The following is a 20279-nucleotide window of genomic DNA, read 5'->3' as shown; positions in this document are numbered from 1 at the left end:
TTATAAAAAATCAAATCACAAATAATTATAAATTATTGTAAGACCCACTTCTTTAAGAATTTGTGACTCACAATAAATCATTATTCTCACGGTATGCCAAAAACTTTAGGCTAGCAAAGCCTCCTAATATTTTCTCGAAGAGGAGAGAAGATCAAGAAATCTGACATGTCAGCCACGTTGGACGGATGAAAGGTCTCTATCCCCATACGCATGAACGTCCTCAATAAACAACACCGTCGGACCTTGCTTTTTTCCGCTTCCACCTTTCGTCTTTGCTTTGCAACTTGTCTAGTTCGCACCCCATGCAGTTTCACACCAAACTACGCTGGATTTTAGAGGTCCGGATCTGGTGCGGGCATGCTTAGCTTGAGTTAGGCCATTATAAACGGATGTCTCAGTTGCCCCATCGGACGGTGTCGGTTGACAATCCTTAGATGCGTCGCGGCGTGGATCGGGCTCAAGTAGTCCTAGCACTTCATTTAGCTCTCATGGAGTTTGTAGGACAAAATATGGGTTAGAAGTTAGAATTATTGTGGAACAACCGACATAAATCAATTATAGGAGGACAAGATCACAAGTTCAATTTACATTGCAACTAATCATCTACATAGTTTGTATTGTCTTATTTAACAGCAACATACTTCATGATCACAAAGAAAGACTTCCCAACTACCAATATTTTAGTGAGCGGCTACAAGATAATATGGGGTCATTATAACTCAAATCGAACATTTCTTGATGAATGCTCAAAAAAGGTTGCTAATACTGGTCATCTCTCTCCACCCTCCTACCTTATAGAAAAGCAAACATAATCAATTGCAACCAAAAAAGAAAAAAAAAATTGCATTATGACGCCTATATATTGTAAAACGCGATAGAATTTGATTAAGTATAGCATGCTTAGATAATAACGATTTGATTCAACAACAAGCTGGAGCGATTTGGTGCTCAACTTCATGATTGGATCCAATGCTAGAGCATATCCAGACCAACCTACTCCATAAAGTTTTGTAGACATGTAAAATTTTATTGTTTAAGAAAACTCAAAGCCACCAAACATGGTACTCAAGTGAGGAAGGCTAAAATTACAAGATTACGGGGCCAATCCCATGATCCATCAATATTAATAACCATTACTCCGAAAGTTTATTTATGGATTGGACATCACAAACTCGGCAATACATTAACTGAATAGAAACATTTTTCGCAGGTGAAGCTAAGTGGAAAATGAAACCCTTCTAGGGGCATTTGTGCCTGCCTCCGTGGGTAGTCATGTTGGCATAGCAAGGGCAGGCGTCGTAGTTGCCGGAAGTTCCAGGCGGCACGCAGTCGCAGCGAGCGCAGCAAGTCCCGCATGCCCTCTTGCACAGGTGCGGCCGCGACGACAGCTGGCACCGAGCATCGCAAGCTCCATCACAATCTTGAAATGTGCACGAGAAACTAAGCCTAAAATAAACAGGTACTCCGGAGTTCTAGTTTCAAGGCCGAATGAAAATGTGATTGTGTTCATACCTATATGCGGAGGCGGAGGAGCTGGTTCCTCAGCTGTGTTCAACTGAATCACCTAACAAAAGGAGAATTCGATTAACAAAAGGAGAATTCGATTAGGGCATTGACGGAAGCTCAATAGAAGTACATTCTATGAGAACGGATCTTCAAAGATGGCTGAAAAGTAGCAATCAAAGCAAAAAAAAAAAAAATTGATTTTACAGCATGTTTTACCATATAATCAGATTCAGCTTGGTGGATCAAAAGAATAGAGAAGAGTAACAACGTTGTACACAGCTTCGACAACGCCATTAGCTTCGAGTTGAATGTGGCGTGGTTGGAATTCAAGAAACGAGTTCTATTTATAGATTGAACACATAAGAAGAGAGGGAGAGAGTAAGGTTACTTCTTGAATTTTACCCAATACGTGGAAAGTGGATAGTGATGAGTAGGTGGATGCTGCGTAGGGAGATTACTTATGCTTAACAATTAAGCAGAAGATAAACATATTTGCACTCAAAGAGACTGATGAATCGATCCTAATGGTCACCATTCATCGAATCATGGGCTGGAAAATCATGATTAAGGTCCAATCTGTAAAATGAAGTCAATGGTGAGATGGGTGCAAAATCACAGAATCATTTCAGCGAAGCACTTATCATCAAAGAGATGGGTACTTTGGGCACAGCATCATATGGTGATGGGCTGCTTGAGAAAGAGATTAACTCATGCTTCCTTGCTAATGTTGTGTCCTTTGTCCCCAAGTTCCAAGCTCGGAATCCATCTATTGCCACTGCTGGAATATCATTTTAAGCCTTCCCGGCATAGGACAATCTTTTACCTATTCAAATTAATCTTCATAAGCGAAATGATATTATGTGGAAAGCAAATAAGAACGTTCATAATACATAACACATGAAATAAATGATGGGCGCGGATACCATATCCTGCAAGTGCTTTTTTTTTCTTTTTTGGTGACCGTGGAGGCGCTTCATAGCCGACAGCGCTCAGCGTAAACCATGGGGGCACTAGCATAAGGACCTACCTCCCACGGCGTCCCACTTAAGTTGCGCAACGAAACAAGCTAGGGAATTGAACCCTGCCCAGCGAGGGTGGTGGGGGGGGCAACGTACACCAAAACCAACTCGCCCACAACAGGATGGGCTGCAAGTGCTTCTTTTGATGCCTTAGTGAATCTCAATCATTGATTTATGACAATGATAGCATTATTAACTATAGAGATTTAGCAAGTCAATTAAGCTAACCGTTTCTATCTGTCAGCTGTGAACCTCTGGCGTTACTTTGTCTTTTAGTGAATTTGGGCTTATATACATGGTTAAGACCATATATGTGATTGGGCTTGGTTCCTTCCGGGCCACTTGGTTTTTGGGGTTGTGCATTTGTGATGGACCAAGTGGACAATCAGTTTTCCTGTTTCAGCAATTGCTTGCAGCACCGGCGAAGGCCTAATTTTATCTATTCGAGTAAAATTCAGACCTCAAACTTTGATTTTTACCGATCCTACCATCAATTATTGAACAGAATAAATTATTTGGTGATTCTAGAATATGTTAAAAATGAATATAAACCGTTAACTTAGGTGGAACTTATAGTGGTCCGACGAAAGCGTAATAAGTGCAGTAGAAAGAAAGAAAAATGGAAAAACTTTATTTACGTTAGATACAACAGATAAATTGCTGAATACATTGTGAATTTGCATTTGCAAACCACTTCTTGACGAGCTCCATAAAAGCACAACAACAAAAACAACGTTACTACAATAATTGGCAGCAATTGCACAAGCTTGAGTGATTGGTGTGCAACCATCGGAAAGAAACGAAGCCGGTCGAGCATCTCATGGGCACTTGTGCTTGTTGTCGCGGGTGGTCATGTTGGCGTAGCATGGACAGACATCAAGGTTGCCAGAGGTGCCCGGAGGGACACAATTGCAGCGGGCGCAACATGTCCCGCAAGCCCTCTGGCAAAGGCGAGGCCTCGACGAGAGCTGACACCTGGCAGCACACGCTCCGCCACAGTCTACACAATGACGATGAAGACCTCGCGTTACTAGATGATTATTAAAAATTCACGAGCGAAAAAGAGATATGACTCTTTATATAAAGTTTTGTACCCATTTTTGGAAGGTTTGAGTTGTCTCCTGCATTTGCAATTCCTGCGTCTATCAAGGACACAAAATGATCGTTTTGGTTAGTTTGAATGGACTTGGGTAGTGTGATACAGGAGAAGAAAATGAGCAAAATATATGAATAATCAAAAGCAGAATGAATTGGTACCATTTGGTCAGCTTCGGCAAGTTGAAAAAGAAGAACGGAGATTAAGACGGAAGCAATTAAAAGCCTGTGGACCGCCATGGTTGAGACTTTTCCGGAGTTAGAATTGAATATCAATGGTGCAGTCCTAGTGACTTTAGTCGGATGATGTTTGATGCAATGAAATGGGACTGTAGACGGTGGCTATTTATAGACTCAACCTAGCAAGCAAAGTTTGTCCCGTGGACGTCTCATTTAGATGGCCATCTAGGGTTGGTAGTAAGTAGCCCGAGTGAATTATATGCGGCCGACTTTCGAAGCGCGTAAGGTGGTCACCACTCATCAGCACAGCTCCATGCATGCGTGGGCTGTTTGGCTTTTCTTCTGTGTTTTTTTAGTCCCGAGCTGATGAAATAGGAATATTATGTTCGAAGTTGAGATGGAGTCGGCACGTAAAGTTGCATGGATCTGTACTTTTGATCGATATTGGGCAAAGGAAAAGGCATCCGGGTTCTGAGCCTTAGATCGAACCTGCTCCAGATGAGAGCAGGGACAGAAAAGCATCATCATCTGCCAGCTGGGAAACTCGGCGTGCACAGCTGTTCCTCTTTTCTTTTTCCGGCGAACGCCAAACCAGATGGCTCCCGAAAGCCACCAATGGATCATATCGGATCGACCTGAGTGGTTGAATGGATCGATGTTTAATGTGAATGCGACAGGTTTCTTGTACTTTGACTCAAAATAATATCTTGAGACCCCAGCCATCATCACCTTGCAAGTAGGAGAGCCATGCATCCTTGGATGAACTAATCAAAGACAAGACAACTTTGTCCAAAAAAAATCTCTTTTTTTTTGTTTGTTATTAAACAATTTATTTGTGTTGAGGAAGGCCATATTAGGTGGGTAAATACTAAATACATGAAATAATTCATCAATATCATCGGATGGATAAGAAATGATCCAAGATATATGGGTAGTCCAAAAATTAAACGTTCAATTTCAAAAAATTGAATTTATATTCGTGTATATAATTGGATGCGCCATGGTTTTTTTATGAAAGTTTAAATCCCTAGTTTTTAAAGCTTGATGTGCAATCGTTCACTTGAAAAAAAATTAAAAAATTCTGATGAAAGCTTGAAATATCTTGTGTATATCAACGCAAGGATAACTCTGAAAGGAAAAGGGGATGATTTTTTTATCAGTGGTTTACAAAAGATGATAGAAACTCTTTATTAAGTGGTTGTGTCCCATCACATATCATATAAAAATCAATTAATAATGTTTCATATCAATTTGTCAACCAAACTTAGTACCCTTCCCATGACTTTATCTCACGCAAATAATTGGAGATGCACAAAGTAATTTACTAACTAATGAAACAAATTATTTAGTTGGTATTCAATCATACTTACTTACCTGAACACCCATTTAGTGGTTGTCATATCATTTTCAAAACGATCTTATCATCTAACTATTTCTCCATTTCGAGTCAAATATTTATAAATGCTGGTACTGAGCAGCAAAAATCTGATATGGGTCTATGACGATTATTAATTATTGATGTATCTGATATTAGATTTTTTTTTTCAATACAATTCATAGCTATGTCTCAACGGTTACAATTGACTTGTGGATAAGTCCTAAGGTTTCATGAACTTCCCAGGTTCAATGAAGGGAAAAGTCCATAACTTGTTATAGTAACACAGTGTAATGAAAGTGAAGTCATGTACATATCATCAATCGAGCCAGGTTAAATTCACGAGGACACATCATATGATAGGACATATAATAACACATCCAGCTGGGAGTCACCGTGCGAATTATCGAGGTGCTGTCCAGTTGCTCCGACCATCTCATCCTAACCTCGTCCTCATCCGACTCACCAACTCTGAAGTAGGGCTTCGCAGCAGGAATCCTTAATCGCTAAGTCAAAGAAAGAAAGGGCTTTGATCTTTGCTGGATCAATTATTGCCCGAAACTGCAGCTGGATCGGTCCACCACTATTCAAAGAGAACTGACCCTCCTTCGTTGTCTTTCTCGAGGCCGTCGGCCGAGGGTTCCCACCACCAAGTTGCATTAGCTTAATGATATTTTGCAAGTCGTGCCGACTCCGACCTAGGACGGACACGTGATTAATTGAGGTCAAGCGAACGCCAAACGGAGGTTTAGAACCTTTTAGGGTTTGAGATAAAGATGGCGAAGATTTTTATGAGAACGTGAATTTTGACAGCTAATAAAAGTGCACTCGGCACCTCATTCTAGAATCGAATCGTTTCGGAATATTTAGGCGGTACGTCTCGAGTGTAAGGCCGTTGAAGGTTGATGAGCAGGATTAGATGTGTGTTGCGGACCAAATTCTCCCATACTCCGATATTTTTGTAAGTGGAGTTTTGTGGTATCAAAGTAAAGAGGGAGTGATGCAAAAAGGATGATACAAGTGATTTGTGAGACTAGCGTCAGGAAATTTGTGTTAAGAGTCTTGAAGTAGAATGAATACCATTTTAGAGGATCTCTAAAAACGGAGTTGACCTTCCATGCACAAACTAATGAAGCCATAATAAATCGAAACCAACTGTCGATATTTTGTATGTCTCGCTTGAGGGACTGGATGTCCGAATTAAACTAGATTTTGTACGATACGTTGTGAGGATGCAATCTACAATATGATTCCTAAAACAACAATAGAAAGAAGGCCAATCTGGTATCCTCGACTTACCAGGTACCGTAAGGACTATTCCACTGCCAAAAATCTATGGACTCATGACATATGCCTCCAAGATGTTGAACCTTGGCGATCAGGCAATAGCTACACGCGAAAGTTCACCTACTAAGCCTGGAAATGCATAATAGCCTATACGCCCGGCTAGTGTCTTGTAGCGTCTGGGCACCTCAAGAGTGGTGGTTTCTCATCCTCAGGTCACTGGGGTTTGTTCTCGGATCCTCCATTGCGTCATCAAAATTAAACCTCAACCTTGTAGCGATTCCAAACCAGATCAAAGCAAACTTCAAACCACACATAACACCAAGTATAAACAACAAAGCATTTGAACCCCGAATCTTGTCTGCATCTAATCATCTAAAGATTTGGTTCAGTTAATATCGATTAATCTCTTAAAATTACATTTTAAATTAGAAGTTAAGATTCTGTATCCTAATCATTTCGAGCCATTTATTTTCCTCTCTAATTTAGTTTAAATAGGTCAACAAGGATTCTATAAAATCACACTACTCTAAACTATGGTTGTCATAACAAACCCTAGCAATCAGGCTTTCCCTGATCACAAAAACCGTCGGCCGGGCCAGATTGAGCACACTAGATAAAGTCATCCACGATTAGCAACCTTCGAACATAGTAAAACTCTTATTCCACATGATTCCAGATTTCCAAGGCCTTTTTGCTGGCTCCACCAAAGACATCCGACGCGTCATCCTATGCATCAATTCAAGGTACATGCGGGGAATGTCCCGGTTCTCACCTCCAGATTAGCTCGCTCGCCACAAACTTTAACGTCGTATCGTAGCCTTAGCTTTTTCCGCCCTCCTCTCGCTATATATGACCACCCTTATCTCTCATTTCCTCTCAAAACCGAGCTTTACTGCAACTATAAGCACAGAGAGACAAGCTTTAGCTCGAATTCTCAATCAGCTATGACCATCTCCAAGGTTTCGATTGCCTCTATCCTCCTTTGCCTTCTCCTACTCAATCTCACCGAAGCTGCCCATCAGGTGGTACGTCGAAACAGTTTGCAACATTTCAACGCTATTATCAAACTCTGCTCTGGACTAATTTTGTGATCGACCTTCTACTTATGCTTGTATTCCTACTGTTGCAGGAGAGCACAAAGGCGGCCGCGAGCTCTACTTCAGCCAAAATCGGTAACTCTATCTCTATCCGTGATTTTTCTCCCTTCATTCATGTCATGCGGGTGCATATTGTGAAAAAGTTTGGACAGGTTTTGTTGGATTGAATTACTGATTCATGCCCGTGTGGTGCGAACTCTTTGCAGACTGCGATGCTGCCTGCGCCGCCCGGTGCCAGCTGGCGTCAAGGCAGCGGCTCTGCCACAGGGCATGCGGGACGTGCTGCGCACGGTGCAGCTGCGTCCCTCCGGGCACTTCCGGCAACCGCGACGTCTGTCCTTGCTACGCCACCATGACCACACACGGCGGCCGACTCAAGTGCCCATGAGACCCAAGTGCCCATGAGACCGAACCTTTTCTAAATACCTATATACCGTTTGCCTCTTTGCGTTCTCGTAATACACGTAGTTGTCTGCGAATTTTAGAGAACTGGGTCATATAATGCTTGGGGGCCCTTGGGGACATTGTTATGTACGTCGTCGTTTCGATTGAAAGAGTTTTTTACAGTATGTATGAAAAATATATCGCAAATAGGTCGAGGGTTTCTGTAATAAAGTCTTGTATACATGAATATTTTCCCGATATAGTCTTGTAATTTGAAGACCCCTTTTCTATTTTTTTTGGATATTTAGTCAATTTCTCTCTCAGTTAGTTGGCTTTCCCAATCAATCGAATGAAACGAGGAAGGACAAATTACTCTTACCCCTAGCACTTGGAAGAAATTGCAAGGGCACTCCTTGTCCACTCTGACACTACATGCTTAATGACCCGATATTATGATGAGAGCAAGAAGTAATCCTAAGAGCCGAAAAGGCCCGGATAACAGGCAACTCCTAATATATTTATAAAATAGTGAAAATGGACAAAATAAATTGTGTTGATATAAAATTACCCCAATAAAAAAAAAAAAAAAAAAAAAAAGCTATTGATGGATTTTTTCTTCCCTACATGAACATGGTTTCTCGTGGTCGTCTTAATTTAGAATGATTAAAGTAAATTTGTTTGTCAATAACGCAAATCCTAAGTCATTTGTTAAAGATCACAAAGATGCGTACAATTACTATTGTACCACCGAACCTTCCTAAGGTGGTGGAATATGGTGAATCTCCGCAATAGATTGATCTACAAAGCCCATTTGAATTTGGGCCCAAACTCGTGTCGGCCCACTATATACCCCCCAACCCCCCTCTCTCTCTCTGGTATTTGACCGTTGGTGCGACTGTAGTTTTGAAACGATGCTTCTCTCTCTGCTCACTGTTCTCTGTTCTCAAGTTCGAAACTTTGGCTCTCTGTCTTCTCTCTTCTCTCTCTCTCTGCTTCTCCTTCTCCTTCTATGATTCGCAATACCGACGAGGAAAGACGCTTCTGAAGTCTCTTCGGACCGCCGGAAGTGGCGGAAGGTCTTCAACGCCCTCGTGGATATGCTCGGTAATCAACAGGCACAGCTCATGACTCTCGTCAGAGAGAGGAAGCTCCTGGAGGATCGTATCAAGATGCAACACAGGCGTTGGAACTCCTTCGTTTTCTCAAAGACCGAATCTCTCAAGTACGGACGAACCCAGAGGGAAAAAGTCGATTTTTATTATTTAGGGATTTGATGTTGGGGATGGGTTTGGGGTTTTCTGATTAGTTGTGCGAAATCGTTGGACAGATGAACGGACCTTTTAAGGTGCAGGACATGGCGCACTTTCTTGAGTCCACGAAGTTGGATTTCGCTTTAGGGTTGAAAGGAAAGGGAGGCTCTTTTGTACAAATTGAAGTTAGGCTGGTCGCTTTCTCTCTAATCTCTCTCTGTTATAAGTTCATATAATTCCCCCAATTTCGGTTTTTCTTCTTTTCATTTAATTACATTGGTTCTTTCATAATTTTGGGAACCATAATTGAGCCGATTGAGAGATTTAAGTGGTTAAATTTTAGCTTGTAATCTACAACTTCCTGTGTTGAGAGGAATTAACCTATTAGCTGTGAGATTGGGAAGGGGAAATTCCTCTTGCTTTTAGATAGTCTTCACAATCAAAGAGTATCTGTTAGTGATCCATTATAAGTATTTCCATTGCCTTGTGGAAGTATAGTAAACCCAGTTACGTGCTTCGGGTCTGTATGGTTTTGAGGTATGTCTCTCTTAAGTATCATTGCTAAAACTGTCTTGTCTATACAGAGCAAGCAGATGATGAGTTGGCTGATTCTGGAGGGTGCCCTGGTATTATTCCACAGAAATGCTCTGAACTTGAGGTTAGTGTTTTTGAATGTCAAATTTTTGTTAGTGCTTTTCTAGACATCATTGTGAGTTGCAAATTCTTAATGATTCGCAAGAAAATAACTCTGGAAACCAGAAAAACCAGAAAAACGAGGAGAGGGCTCAGAAGTAGTAATAGGAAGTCTGGTAAAGATGCCAAGGAAGTGCAGGAGGCGCGTACACATTTGCTGGAGGAAGAAATGAAAAAATTGAGGCTTGAGTATCATATGGCAATGGACTGCTTGAGAAGGAGTATTGGACAGGATATTTACTCATGCTTCCTTTCTAATGTTGTATCCATCATCCCCCAAGTTCTGAGCTCGGAAACCATCCATTACCATTGCGGGTATATCATTTTAAGCCTTCTTGGTGATGGACGATATTTACCTGTTCAAATTAATCACAGTAAGCTCGATGGTATAATTGGAAAGCAAATAAAAATGTTCATAGTATATAATACATGACACAAATGATGGGTGTGGATATTATATCCTATAATGTTTCTTTTGATGTCACAATTAATCTCAATCATTGATTTGTGAAATGATACGGGTCAATCAAGCTAATCATTTCCGGCGCTTATTTTTGTTGTGGGTTTTGGGCTCTACTTTGTCTTTTAGTGAAATTGGTCTTATGTACATGGTTATGACCATAAATGCGTGATTGGGCTTAGTTCCTCTCCTCGCCACTCGGTTTTTGGGTTTTTGCATTTGCTGCAGACCAAGTGGAAAATTAGTTTTCATATTTTAGCAATTGCTTGCAGGACCGGCAAAGAACAAATTTATCAAATCGAGTAAAATTCAAGCCTCAAACTTTGATTTTTACCGATCCAACCATTAGTTATCAATCAGGATAAATTATTTTGTGACTCTAGAATATGTTAAAAATGAATATGAACTGTCAACGTAGATAGAATTCATGTTGGACCGATGAAAGAGTAATAAATGTAATGGAAAGAAAGAAAAATAAAAAAGAATTTATTCATGATAGATACAACAGATAAACACATTGTGAATTTGCATTTGCAAAAACCACTTATTGACGAGCTCCATGAAAGTTAACAATAACAACAACGTCCTTCCAATAATTAGCAGCAATTGCACAAGCTTGAGCGATCGTTGTCCAACCATCGAAAAGAAAAGAAAGCCCACCGAGCGTCTCATGGGCACTTGCGCTTGTTGTCGCGGGTGGTCATGTTGGCATAGCACGGACAGACATCGAGGTTGCCGGAGGTGCCTGGAGGGACGCAGTTGCAACGGGCGCAGCACGTCCCGCAAGCCCTCTGGCAAAGGCGAGGCCTTGATGACAGCTGACACCTGGCAGCACACGCTCCACCACAGTCTATACAACGAAGACGAAGACCTCACGTTACTAGGATGATTATTAAAAATTCACGAGCCAAAAAGGGAAGTGACTCTTTATATATGTATAGTCTTTTACCCATTTTTGGAGGCTTCGAATTGTCCCCTGCATTTCCAACTCCCTGCGTCTGTCAAGGACACAAAAGGGACGTTTTGGTTAATTAGAATGCACATTAGGTAGTGCGATACAGCAGAGAAGAAAATCAAAGAGAGCAGAATACACAAATAATCGAAAGCAGAAGGAGTTGGTACCATCTGGTTAGCTTCGGCGAGTTGAAGAAGAAGGACTGAGATTAAAACGGAAGCAATTAAAAGCTTGTAGACAGCCATGGTCGAGACCTGTTTGGAATTAGAATTGAATGTCAATGATGTAGTCCTAATGACTTAGGTCGGATGATGTTTGACGCAATGAAGCGGGAAGGTAGAGGGTGGGCTGTATATATAGGCTTATCCTAGCAAGCGAAGTTCGTCTCGCAGACGTCTCATTAGGATGGCCATCTAGGGTTGGTAGTAAGTAGCCAGAGTGAATTATTTGTGGCCGGCTGGACTTTCGAAGAAGCGCGCAAGGTGGTCATCAGCACAGCTCCATGCCTGCGTGGGCTGTTTGGCTTTCTCTTTTGTGTTTTTTTAATCCTGAGCTGATGGAATGGTGACGTTATGTTCGAAGGGGAGGTTGGTTTGGCACGTAAAAGTTGCATGGTTTTGTACTTTCGATCGATATCGGGCAAAGGAAATGGCATCGGGGCTCCGAGCCTTAGATCAAACCTGCATCAAATGAGAGCAGAGAGCATCATCATCTGCTAGCTGGGAAACTCGGCATGCACAGCTGTTCCGCTTTCGTTTTCCAGCACAAGTCAAACCAGAAAAGCTCCCGAAAGCCACCAATGGATCATATGGGATCGAGCTGAGTGGTTGAATGGATCGATTTTAATGTGAATGCGACAGGTTTCTTGTACTTTGACTCAAAATAATCTCGAGACCCCACCCATCATCACCTTGCAAGTAGGAGAGTCATGCGTCCCTGGATGAGCCAATCAAAACCAAAACAACTTTGTCCAAAAAAATCTCTTTTTTCTTTTTTCTTTTTTTTCATCGAACAACTTATTTGTGTTGAGGAAGTCCAAATTAGGTGGGTAAATACTAAACACACGAAATAATCCATCAATATCATCTGGTGGATAAAAAAGATCCAAGATATTGATGGGTAGTCCAAACATTAAACACTTAATTTTAAGATATTTAATTCATATTTGTGCATATAATTAGGTGTACCGTGGTCTTTCATGAAAGTTTAAAGCCTTTAGTTTTTAAAGTTGGATGTGCAATTTTTCACTTGAAAAATTAAAGTATTTGATAAAGGCTTGAAATATCTTTTTATCAACGCAAGGATAGCTCCGAAAGGAAAAGGCGAATGATTTTTTTTTTATGAGTCATTTACAGAATGATTAGAGAAATTCTTTATTAAGTGCTTGTTCCCATCACTTATCATATAAAAATCAATTAATAATGTTTTGTATCGATTTGTCAACCTAACTTAGTACCCTCCCCATGACTTTATCTCACGCAAATGATTGGAGAAGCACAAAGTAAATTACTAACTTATGTAAAAATTATTTATTGGATCTTCAATCATACTTACTTACGTGAATACCCATTTAGAGGTTGTCATATCATTTTCAAAACAACCTTATCATCTTACCATTTCCCCATTTCGCATCAAATATTTTATAAATGCTAGTACTGCACGGCAAATATCCGATATGGGTCACATCAAGTCTCCGATCATGTTTGCATCTCAATGGTCATAATTTTCTTGTGGATATAGTTTAAAGGATTCATGAACTTCCCAATGGAAAAAAATCCATAATTTGTTACTTGTTGCATAGTATAATTAGGGTGCATTTGGTAATCATTATGTTTCTATAAAATAATTTTTGCTCAGAAATGATTTTTTTTCTAATTATATTTCTTAAACAAGTTTCTAAGCATTGAAAGGTGTTTTGCGAGTGTATAAAATTTCTCTTCTTGAAATAGAAATACATTTAATATGACCCTCAAATTCTTTTGTGATTTAAAATTTCTTTTAATTTTTTGATAGTTTCATTATATTTTTCTTTTCTTTTTCTCTTCTTTTTATTTCTATTTTCCTTTCCTTCTTCTTCTTCTTCCTTTAGCCAATCATTAGCCTTGATCATGGCCGGCAACTTCATCAAAGCATTGTCAGCCCCCAACGATGCTCGACCTAGCCGGAGGCCGGCAACAAGAAGATTAGAAGAATAAGAAGAAGAAATGTTAAATTGTTTTCGAGAATAAAAGTAATTTTTTTAATTTTTTAATTATACTCCAAATCTATTTCCAAAAACAAAAAATCACTAAATAGATTTCTTTTTTTTTTTGTTCTGAAAAATAAAAAAAAAATGAAATCATGCATTATTCGGTGTGTTACCAAACAGTCTTTAAAGTGCATTCATATGTACATATCACAAAAGTGAGTCGGGTTAAATCCGGGGCACATCATAACATAAGACATATAATATCAAATCCAGCTGGGAGTCACCATTCAAATTATCGAGGTGCTGTCCAGTTGCTCCCAACCTTATCCTTATCAGACTCACCAACTTTAGAGTAGGGTTTCGCAGCAGGAATCCTTGGTCGCTAAGTCAAAGAAAGGGCTTTGAATCTTCTGCTGGATCAATTATTGCCCAGGGCTCAAGCTGGATCGGTCCACCACCGTTCAAAAAAGGGCACTGCCCTCCTTCGTTGTCTTTTCTCGAGGCCCTCGACCGAGTGTTCCCACTACCAAGTTACATTAACTTAATGATATTTTGCAAGTCGTGCCGATTCCGACGTAGGACGGACACGTGACTGAATTGGGCGGTCAAGCGAAGGCCCAACGGAGGTTGAGAACCTTTAGAGGTTTGAGATAAAGATGGCGAAATTTTTACGAGAACGTGAAACTTTGACAGCTAATAAAACAACACTCGGCACATCGTTCTAGACATGGGTTTATGGACCGAATTCTCTCGCACTCCAATCTTAGTTCTTGGCATCAGAATACAGAATACATGATATAATTAATTTGTGGGAGTAGTGTTAGGGCATTTGTACTAGTAACCCTAGAATCGCAAATCTAAACCGATTACCTCTTATGCACAAATGAATCAAAAGCTAATATCACTCTCCTAAAGAGGTTAAACTAAACCAGTTATTATTACCAAAGTATTTCCTCTATATTTTGTTCAAGAAAGTAGATACCCAAGCTAAATTGGACGTTGTATGATCCAATGTAAAAATGGGATTCATCATACTATTGTTAAGAATAACTATGGAAGAAAGGCTAATTTGGTGTTATCAGCTTACCAAGCACCACAAGGATTATTCCACAGTCAAGAATAATTCGGCCAGCGACATATGTTTCTAGGATGTTAAACCTTGGCGATCGGGTGATAGCCACATGCGAAAGTCCATTTACTAAGCTTAGAAATGCAAACTAGCCTGTACGCCCGGCTGGTGTCTTGAAGCGTCTAAGCACCCCACGAGTGGTTGGTTCTCATCCTCAGGTCATCGAGGCTTGTTCTCCAATCCTCCTTTGCATCCGCAAAATTAGAACTCAACCTCGTGCCAATTCCATACCGGATCGGAGCAAACTTCAAACCACAAATAACACCAAGTATAAACATCAAAGCATTTGAACACCGAATCTTGTCTTCATCTAATCATTTAAAGATTCAGTTCGGTAAAGATTGATCAATCTCATAGAATTGCATTTTAAATTAGAAGTTAAAGATTCCGTATTGAAATCTTTTCGAGCCATTTATTTTCTACTCTAGTTCAACTTAAATAGATCGACGGGGATTCTTTAAAATCGTACTACTCTTTTAACTGTGGTGATCATAACAAACCATAGCAATCAAGTCTTAGAGATCACAAAACCATCGGCCGGGCCAGATGGAGCACACTAGATAAAGTCATCCTCGATTAGCAACATTCGAACATGGTAAAAACCTTAGTCCACATGATTCCAGATTTATCAGGCCTTTCTGATGGCTCCACCAAAGACATCCGACCCGTCATCCTATGCATCAATTCAAGGTACATGCAGGGAATGTCCCCGTCCTCGCCTCCAGATTAGCTTGCTCGCCACATGCTTTAAAACGTCGTATCGTATCCCCAAACACATCCTTAGCTTTTCCGCTTTCCCTCTCGCTATATATATGACCACCCTTATCTCTCATTTCCTCACAAAACCTAGCTTTACTGCAAATATAAGCAGCCATGGCCATCTCCAAGGTCTCGATCACCTCTATCCTCCTTTGCCTCCTCCTCGTCAATCTCGCCGAAGCCGCCGATCAGACGGTACGTGCAGATGGTTTGCAACGTTTCGACTCTATTCTCTAGTTGTCTATATTGACTCTGTTTTCGACAGCTTTTGTGATTGACATTCTGCATATGCATGTGTTCCTACTGTTGCAGGAGAGCACAAAGGCCGCCGCGAGCCCTACTTCAGGCAAAATCGGTGAGCATTTAATTAACTCATCTCTCTGTGATTTTCCCGCCTTCTTTCATGTCATGCGGAATGAATAATTATCTGTACGTGGTAATTATCCGATCAACGCGACTGTGAAAAAGTTCGGACAGGTCTTGTTGGATTGAATTAGTGATTCATGCCCGTGTGGTGCGAACTCTTTGCAGACTGCGATGCGGCCTGCGCCGCCCGGTGCCAGCTGGCGTCGAGGCAGCGGCTCTGCCACAGGGCATGCGGAACATGCTGCGCGGTGCAACTGTGTCCCTCCGGGTACTTCCGGCAACCGTGATGTCTGTCCTTGCTACGCCACCATGACCACACACGGCGGCCGACTTAAGTGCCCATGAGACTAAACCTTTCCTAAATTCCTATACGTACCATTTGCCTCCCTAGGTTCTTGCTATGTGCGTCGTCGTTTCTATTGAGAGAGTTCTGTACGGTGTTTATGAAAATGCATCGCAAATAAGTTGAAGGTTTCAGTAATGAAGTGTTGTATACATGAACATTTTCCCAATATAGTCTTGTAATTTGAAATCTTTATTTTAAATTTTTAGTCAATTTCTCTCTCAGTTAGTTGGCTTTCCCAATCAGTCGTATGAAACGGGGAAGGATACATTGCCCTTACCCCAAGCGCTTGGAAGAAATTGCTCGGGCACTCGTCTTGGATAGTGACGCAACATATGCAACAACCCGATAAGACGATAGCAAGTAATTATTAGAGCCCCAAAAGCTAAAACCACGGGCAACTCCTGGTGGGTCTACAGAATAGCGAAAGGGGTAATATGAATCGTGTCAAAATGAAATTACCCGATAAAAGAAGAAAAGGAAGATAGTGATGGATTGGTTTTCATCCCTACTTGTACTAATAAATCGTTTCTCGTGAGCGTCTCAATATAGAATGATTAAAGTAAGTTTGTTCGTCTCTACTCCATAGTCAATTGTTAAAGATCACAAAGATGTATACATTTACTATGGTACCACTGAATTTTCAGGAAATTTTTCAAAAATTCTCAATTTATTGTATTTTTGTCAATTAAGTAATAATTTTTTTAATTTTATTGATTGAGTCGAAGTCTTTTCATATCTTGTTAATCGAATTTACCCAACCAATCTTAATCAGAATTTGTTGATGTGGACATGGATTGTTTTATGTGATATGATCAATGCCGACATTGATAATTTTTAATAATAATTTAATTTTTTTAGTTTTTTTTTCTTTTCTTTTTTTTTTTTTTTTCTTATCTTTCCTCTTCCTTTTGGCCAAGCAAGTTGACCTTGCCTACCACAAGTGATGCTCGGCTAGCGAGGGTGAGCCTGAGCAAGGCTGCTCTGGCCTAGGCGAGGACGGCCCCACCATACCTAGTGAGAGGAGCCATCAGTGAATCTCACCTAGTCACGCCTCGTGTATGGAAAATGAGAGTGACTCTCATCTAGGTGAGGCCAACCAAATCGTGGCAAAGGATGAAGAAAAAAATAAATTAAAAATTAAAATTGCCCTTCAACATCGAGCATCTATAGAGTACCGCCAACGTCCACATTAGTAATTTTCGGCTAAAATTAATTGTATGGATTCAATTAGTGAAAAATAAAAATATTTTGAATTTAATTATTAAAATTGAAAGGTAAAGTACAATATATTTATAATTTTTTGAACAATTTTCCCCTTTAATCTTTTTTTTTTTCGGTCGGACCCTGGGCCCTCGTAGGTAGTGGAATATGGTGAATCTACGCAATAGATTGATCTACAAAGCCCATTTGAACTTTGGCCCAAACTCATGTCGGCCCACTATATACCCCCCTTGTCTCTGGTTTCGACCGTTGGTGCGACTGTAGTTTTGAAACGACCCTTCTCTCTCTCTCTGCTCACTGTTCTCAAAGATCGAAACTTTGGCTCTCTGTCTTCTCTCCTCTCCTCTCTCTCTCTGCTTCTCCTTCTATGATTTGCAATGCCGACGAGGAAAGACGCTTCTGAAGTCTCTTCGGACCGCCGGAAGTGGCAGAAGGTCTTCAACGCTTTCGTGGAGCTGCTCGGGAATCAACAGGCACAGCTCATGACCCTCGTCCGAGAGAGGAAGCTCCTGGAGGATCGCATCAAGATGCAACACAGGCGTTGGAACTCCGACGTTCGTTTTCTCAAGGACTGAATCTCTCAGGTACGGACGAACCCACAGGGAAAATGTCGATTTTTATTATTTAGGGTTTTGATGCTGGGGGTGGATTCGGGGGTTTTCTGATTAGTGGTGCGAAATCGTTGGACAGACAAACGGAGCTTTGAAGGTGCAAGACATGGTACACTTTCTTGAGACCACGAAGTTGGATTTCGCTTTAGGGTCGAAGGAAAGGGAGGCTCTTTATTACAAATTGAAGTTAGGTTGGTCGCTTTCTCTCTCTAATCTCTCTCTGATATAAGTTCATATAATTCCCCCCAATTTCGGATTTTTCTTCTTTTCATTTAATTACATTGGCTCTTTCATAATTTTGGGAACCACAATTGAGCTGATTGAGAGATTTAAGTGTTTAAATTTTAGTTTGTAATCTAGAACTTCCAGTGTTTAAGAGCAATTAACTTATTAGCTGTGAGATTAGGAAGGGGAAATACCTCTTGCTTTTAGATAGTCTTCACAATCAAAGAGTATCTGTTAGTGATCCATTATAAGTATTTCCATTGCCTTGTAGAAGTATAGTAAACCTAGTTATGTGCTTCGGGTCTGAATGGTTTTGAGGTATGTCTTTCTTAAGTATTATTGCTAAAACTATCTTGTCTATACAGAGCAAGCAGATGATGAGTTGGCTGATTTTAGAGGGTGCCCTGATATTATTCCACAGAAATACTCTGAACTTGAGGTTAGTGTTTTTGAATGTCAAATCTTTGTTAGTGCTTTTCTGGACAATATTATGAGTTGCAAATTCTCAATGATTCGCAGGAAAATAAGTTTGCGGAAACCAGAAAAACAAGGAAAGGACTCAGAAGTAGTAATGGGAACGTTGGGAAGTCTTGTAAAGATGCCAAGAAGGTGCAGGAGGAGGGTACACGTTTGCTGGAGGAAGAAATGAAAAAATTGAGGCTTGAGTATCATATGGCGATGGACTGCTTGAGAAGGAGTATTGGATCGGATATTTACTCATGCTTCCTTTCTAATGTTGTATCCATCATCCCCCAAGTTCCGAGCTCGGAAACCATCTATTACCATTGCAGGTATATCATTTTAAGCCTTCTTGGTGATGGACAATATTTACCTGTCCAAATTAATCACAGTAAGCTCGATGGTATGATTTTGGAAGGATATAAAAGCGTTCATAGTATATATAATACATGACACAAATGACAGGCGCGGATATTATATCTTATAAGTGCTTCTTTTGATGCCTCAATTAATCTTAATTATTGATTTGTGAAAACGGTGTGAGTCAATCAAGCTAATCATTTCTGGCTCTTATTTCCATTGCGGGTTTTGGGCTTTACTTTGTCTTTTAGTAAATTCGGGCTTACATACATGGTTATGACCATATATGCGTGATTGGGCTTAATTCCTCGAATTGATAAAATTGATACTTGCCGGTCTTGCAAGCAATTGCTAAAATATGAAAACTAATTTTCGACTTGGTCTGCAACAAATGCAAAACCCCAAAAATCGAGTGGCCAGGAGTTTGAGGCCTGAAAAGTCAAACGGATGAATATCGATCAGGATAAATTATTTGGTGACTCTAGAATATGTTAAAAATGAATATGAAGTATCAACATAGATAGAATTCACGTTGGACCGACGATAGAGTAATAAATGCATTTATTGATGATAGATACAACAGATAAACACATTGTGAATTTGCATTTGCAAACCAATTATCGACGAGCTCCATGAAAGTTGACAATAACAACAAGGTCCTTCCAATAATTAGCAGCAATTGCACAAGCAATTGCACATGCAATTGCACATGCTTTAAACGTCGTTTCTTATCCCCAAACAGATCCTTAGCTTTTCCGCTCTCCCTCTCGCTACATATATGGCCACCGTTGTCTCTCATTTCCTCACAAAACCGAGTTTTAGTGCAAATATAAGCAGAGAGAGGGAGAAGCTCTAGCTCGATTCTCTGTCAGCTATGGCCATCTCCAAGGTCTCGATCATCTCTATCCTCCTTTGCCTCCTCCTACTCAATCTCGCCGAAGCCGCCGATCAGACGGTACGTGCAGATGGTTTGCGACGTTTCGACTCCATCTTCTAGCTATCTATATTGACTCTGTTTTCGACAGCTTTTGTGATTGACATTCTGCATATGCATGTGTTCCTACTGTCGCAGGAGAGCACAAAGGCCGCCGAGAGCCCTACTTCATGTGTTCCTAATGTCCGCTCCGATTCCTAACAACTTCACTTGTCTACTCCTCAAGTTCTTCACGTCAAATCACCTATATCCTATAATAGCTTGTTAAAATTTGATGATCGCTGACAAAACTTACCAAATAAATCGTGTAAGTTCGTCACTATCCAAACTCCCAACAGAAAGAGAGCAATCATGCTGATAAGGCGGCTAAGCCACAGAGT

The 20279-nt window shown here is 40.5% G+C and overlaps 6 protein-coding genes and 1 long non-coding RNA gene across 7 annotated transcripts; 4 read left to right on the top strand and 3 right to left on the bottom strand.

Annotated features, from left to right (window-relative positions):
• Positions 1-1238: 1238 nt before the first annotated feature.
• Positions 1239-1800, bottom strand: LOC120294270 (snakin-2-like). Its single transcript, XM_039314272.1, has 3 exons — positions 1723-1800; positions 1513-1564; positions 1239-1420 (listed from the first exon to the last, which is right to left on the bottom strand). The coding sequence occupies exons 1-3, from the start codon at positions 1798-1800 to the stop codon at positions 1239-1241; spliced, it is 312 nt and encodes a 103-aa protein (XP_039170206.1).
• A 1335-nt stretch (positions 1801-3135) lies between these two features.
• On the bottom strand, positions 3136-3961 carry LOC104448132. Its single transcript, XM_010061906.2, has 3 exons — positions 3783-3961; positions 3620-3667; positions 3136-3525 (listed from the first exon to the last, which is right to left on the bottom strand). The coding sequence occupies exons 1-3, from the start codon at positions 3858-3860 to the stop codon at positions 3376-3378; spliced, it is 276 nt and encodes a 91-aa protein (XP_010060208.2). The 5' UTR covers positions 3861-3961; the 3' UTR covers positions 3136-3375.
• A 3364-nt stretch (positions 3962-7325) lies between these two features.
• LOC120294854 (snakin-2-like) lies at positions 7326-8166 on the top strand. Its single transcript, XM_039315633.1, has 3 exons — positions 7326-7487; positions 7592-7634; positions 7766-8166. Exons 1-3 carry the CDS (start codon positions 7407-7409, stop codon positions 7945-7947), a joined length of 306 nt encoding a protein of 101 aa, XP_039171567.1. The 5' UTR covers positions 7326-7406; the 3' UTR covers positions 7948-8166.
• A 1303-nt stretch (positions 8167-9469) lies between these two features.
• On the top strand, positions 9470-10370 carry LOC120294859. Its single transcript, XR_005552205.1, has 2 exons — positions 9470-9851; positions 9953-10370. It is a non-coding gene; the product is annotated as an uncharacterized LOC120294859 (long non-coding RNA).
• Positions 10371-10800: 430 nt separating this feature from the next.
• Positions 10801-11682, bottom strand: LOC104448127 (snakin-2). Its single transcript, XM_010061901.3, has 3 exons — positions 11469-11682; positions 11296-11344; positions 10801-11196 (listed from the first exon to the last, which is right to left on the bottom strand). The coding sequence occupies exons 1-3, from the start codon at positions 11544-11546 to the stop codon at positions 11015-11017; spliced, it is 309 nt and encodes a 102-aa protein (XP_010060203.1). The 5' UTR covers positions 11547-11682; the 3' UTR covers positions 10801-11014.
• A 3739-nt stretch (positions 11683-15421) lies between these two features.
• LOC120294855 (snakin-2-like) lies at positions 15422-16277 on the top strand. Its single transcript, XM_039315634.1, has 3 exons — positions 15422-15572; positions 15690-15732; positions 15909-16277. The coding sequence occupies exons 1-3, from the start codon at positions 15492-15494 to the stop codon at positions 16028-16030; spliced, it is 246 nt and encodes an 81-aa protein (XP_039171568.1). The 5' UTR covers positions 15422-15491; the 3' UTR covers positions 16031-16277.
• A 1302-nt stretch (positions 16278-17579) lies between these two features.
• Positions 17580-19160, top strand: LOC104448129. The gene is made up of 4 exons (XM_039315627.1): positions 17580-17894; positions 18001-18112; positions 18512-18585; positions 18666-19160. Exons 2-4 carry the CDS (start codon positions 18028-18030, stop codon positions 19056-19058), a joined length of 552 nt encoding a protein of 183 aa, XP_039171561.1. The 5' UTR covers positions 17580-17894; positions 18001-18027; the 3' UTR covers positions 19059-19160.
• The last annotated feature ends 1119 nt before the right edge of the window (positions 19161-20279 follow it).

Source organism: Eucalyptus grandis, chromosome 6 (genome assembly GCF_016545825.1).
Source record: "Eucalyptus grandis isolate ANBG69807.140 chromosome 6, ASM1654582v1, whole genome shotgun sequence".
Lineage (NCBI taxonomy): Eukaryota > Viridiplantae > Streptophyta > Magnoliopsida > Myrtales > Myrtaceae > Eucalyptus > Eucalyptus grandis.
This window is presented reverse-complemented; position numbering and strand designations above follow the sequence as displayed.

Coding starts and splice junctions, on each gene's coding strand:
- LOC120294270 (XM_039314272.1), bottom strand. CDS start 1,800: ATGGCGTTGTCGAAGCTGTGTACAACGTTGTTACTCTTCTCTATTCTT. Junction 1,565..1,722: donor AAGCTGAATCTGATTATATG/GTAAAACATGCT, acceptor TCCTTTTGTTAG/GTGATTCAGTTGAACACAGC. Junction 1,421..1,512: donor TCCTCCGCCTCCGCATATAG/GTATGAACACAA, acceptor GCACATTTCAAG/ATTGTGATGGAGCTTGCGAT.
- LOC104448132 (XM_010061906.2), bottom strand. CDS start 3,860: ATGGCGGTCCACAGGCTTTTAATTGCTTCCGTCTTAATCTCCGTTCTT. Junction 3,668..3,782: donor TTGCCGAAGCTGACCAAATG/GTACCAATTCAT, acceptor TGTCCTTGATAG/ACGCAGGAATTGCAAATGCA. Junction 3,526..3,619: donor CTCAAACCTTCCAAAAATGG/GTACAAAACTTT, acceptor GTCATTGTGTAG/ACTGTGGCGGAGCGTGTGCT.
- LOC120294854 (XM_039315633.1), top strand. CDS start 7,407: ATGACCATCTCCAAGGTTTCGATTGCCTCTATCCTCCTTTGCCTTCTC. Junction 7,488..7,591: donor CCGAAGCTGCCCATCAGGTG/GTACGTCGAAAC, acceptor CTACTGTTGCAG/GAGAGCACAAAGGCGGCCGC. Junction 7,635..7,765: donor CTCTACTTCAGCCAAAATCG/GTAACTCTATCT, acceptor AACTCTTTGCAG/ACTGCGATGCTGCCTGCGCC.
- LOC104448127 (XM_010061901.3), bottom strand. CDS start 11,546: ATGGCTGTCTACAAGCTTTTAATTGCTTCCGTTTTAATCTCAGTCCTT. Junction 11,345..11,468: donor TCGCCGAAGCTAACCAGATG/GTACCAACTCCT, acceptor TGTCCTTGACAG/ACGCAGGGAGTTGGAAATGC. Junction 11,197..11,295: donor TTCGAAGCCTCCAAAAATGG/GTAAAAGACTAT, acceptor TTCGTTGTATAG/ACTGTGGTGGAGCGTGTGCT.
- LOC120294855 (XM_039315634.1), top strand. CDS start 15,492: ATGGCCATCTCCAAGGTCTCGATCACCTCTATCCTCCTTTGCCTCCTC. Junction 15,573..15,689: donor CCGAAGCCGCCGATCAGACG/GTACGTGCAGAT, acceptor CTACTGTTGCAG/GAGAGCACAAAGGCCGCCGC. Junction 15,733..15,908: donor CCCTACTTCAGGCAAAATCG/GTGAGCATTTAA, acceptor AACTCTTTGCAG/ACTGCGATGCGGCCTGCGCC.
- LOC104448129 (XM_039315627.1), top strand. CDS start 18,028: ATGGTACACTTTCTTGAGACCACGAAGTTGGATTTCGCTTTAGGGTCG. Junction 18,113..18,511: donor TTATTACAAATTGAAGTTAG/GTTGGTCGCTTT, acceptor TTGTCTATACAG/AGCAAGCAGATGATGAGTTG. Junction 18,586..18,665: donor AGAAATACTCTGAACTTGAG/GTTAGTGTTTTT, acceptor AATGATTCGCAG/GAAAATAAGTTTGCGGAAAC.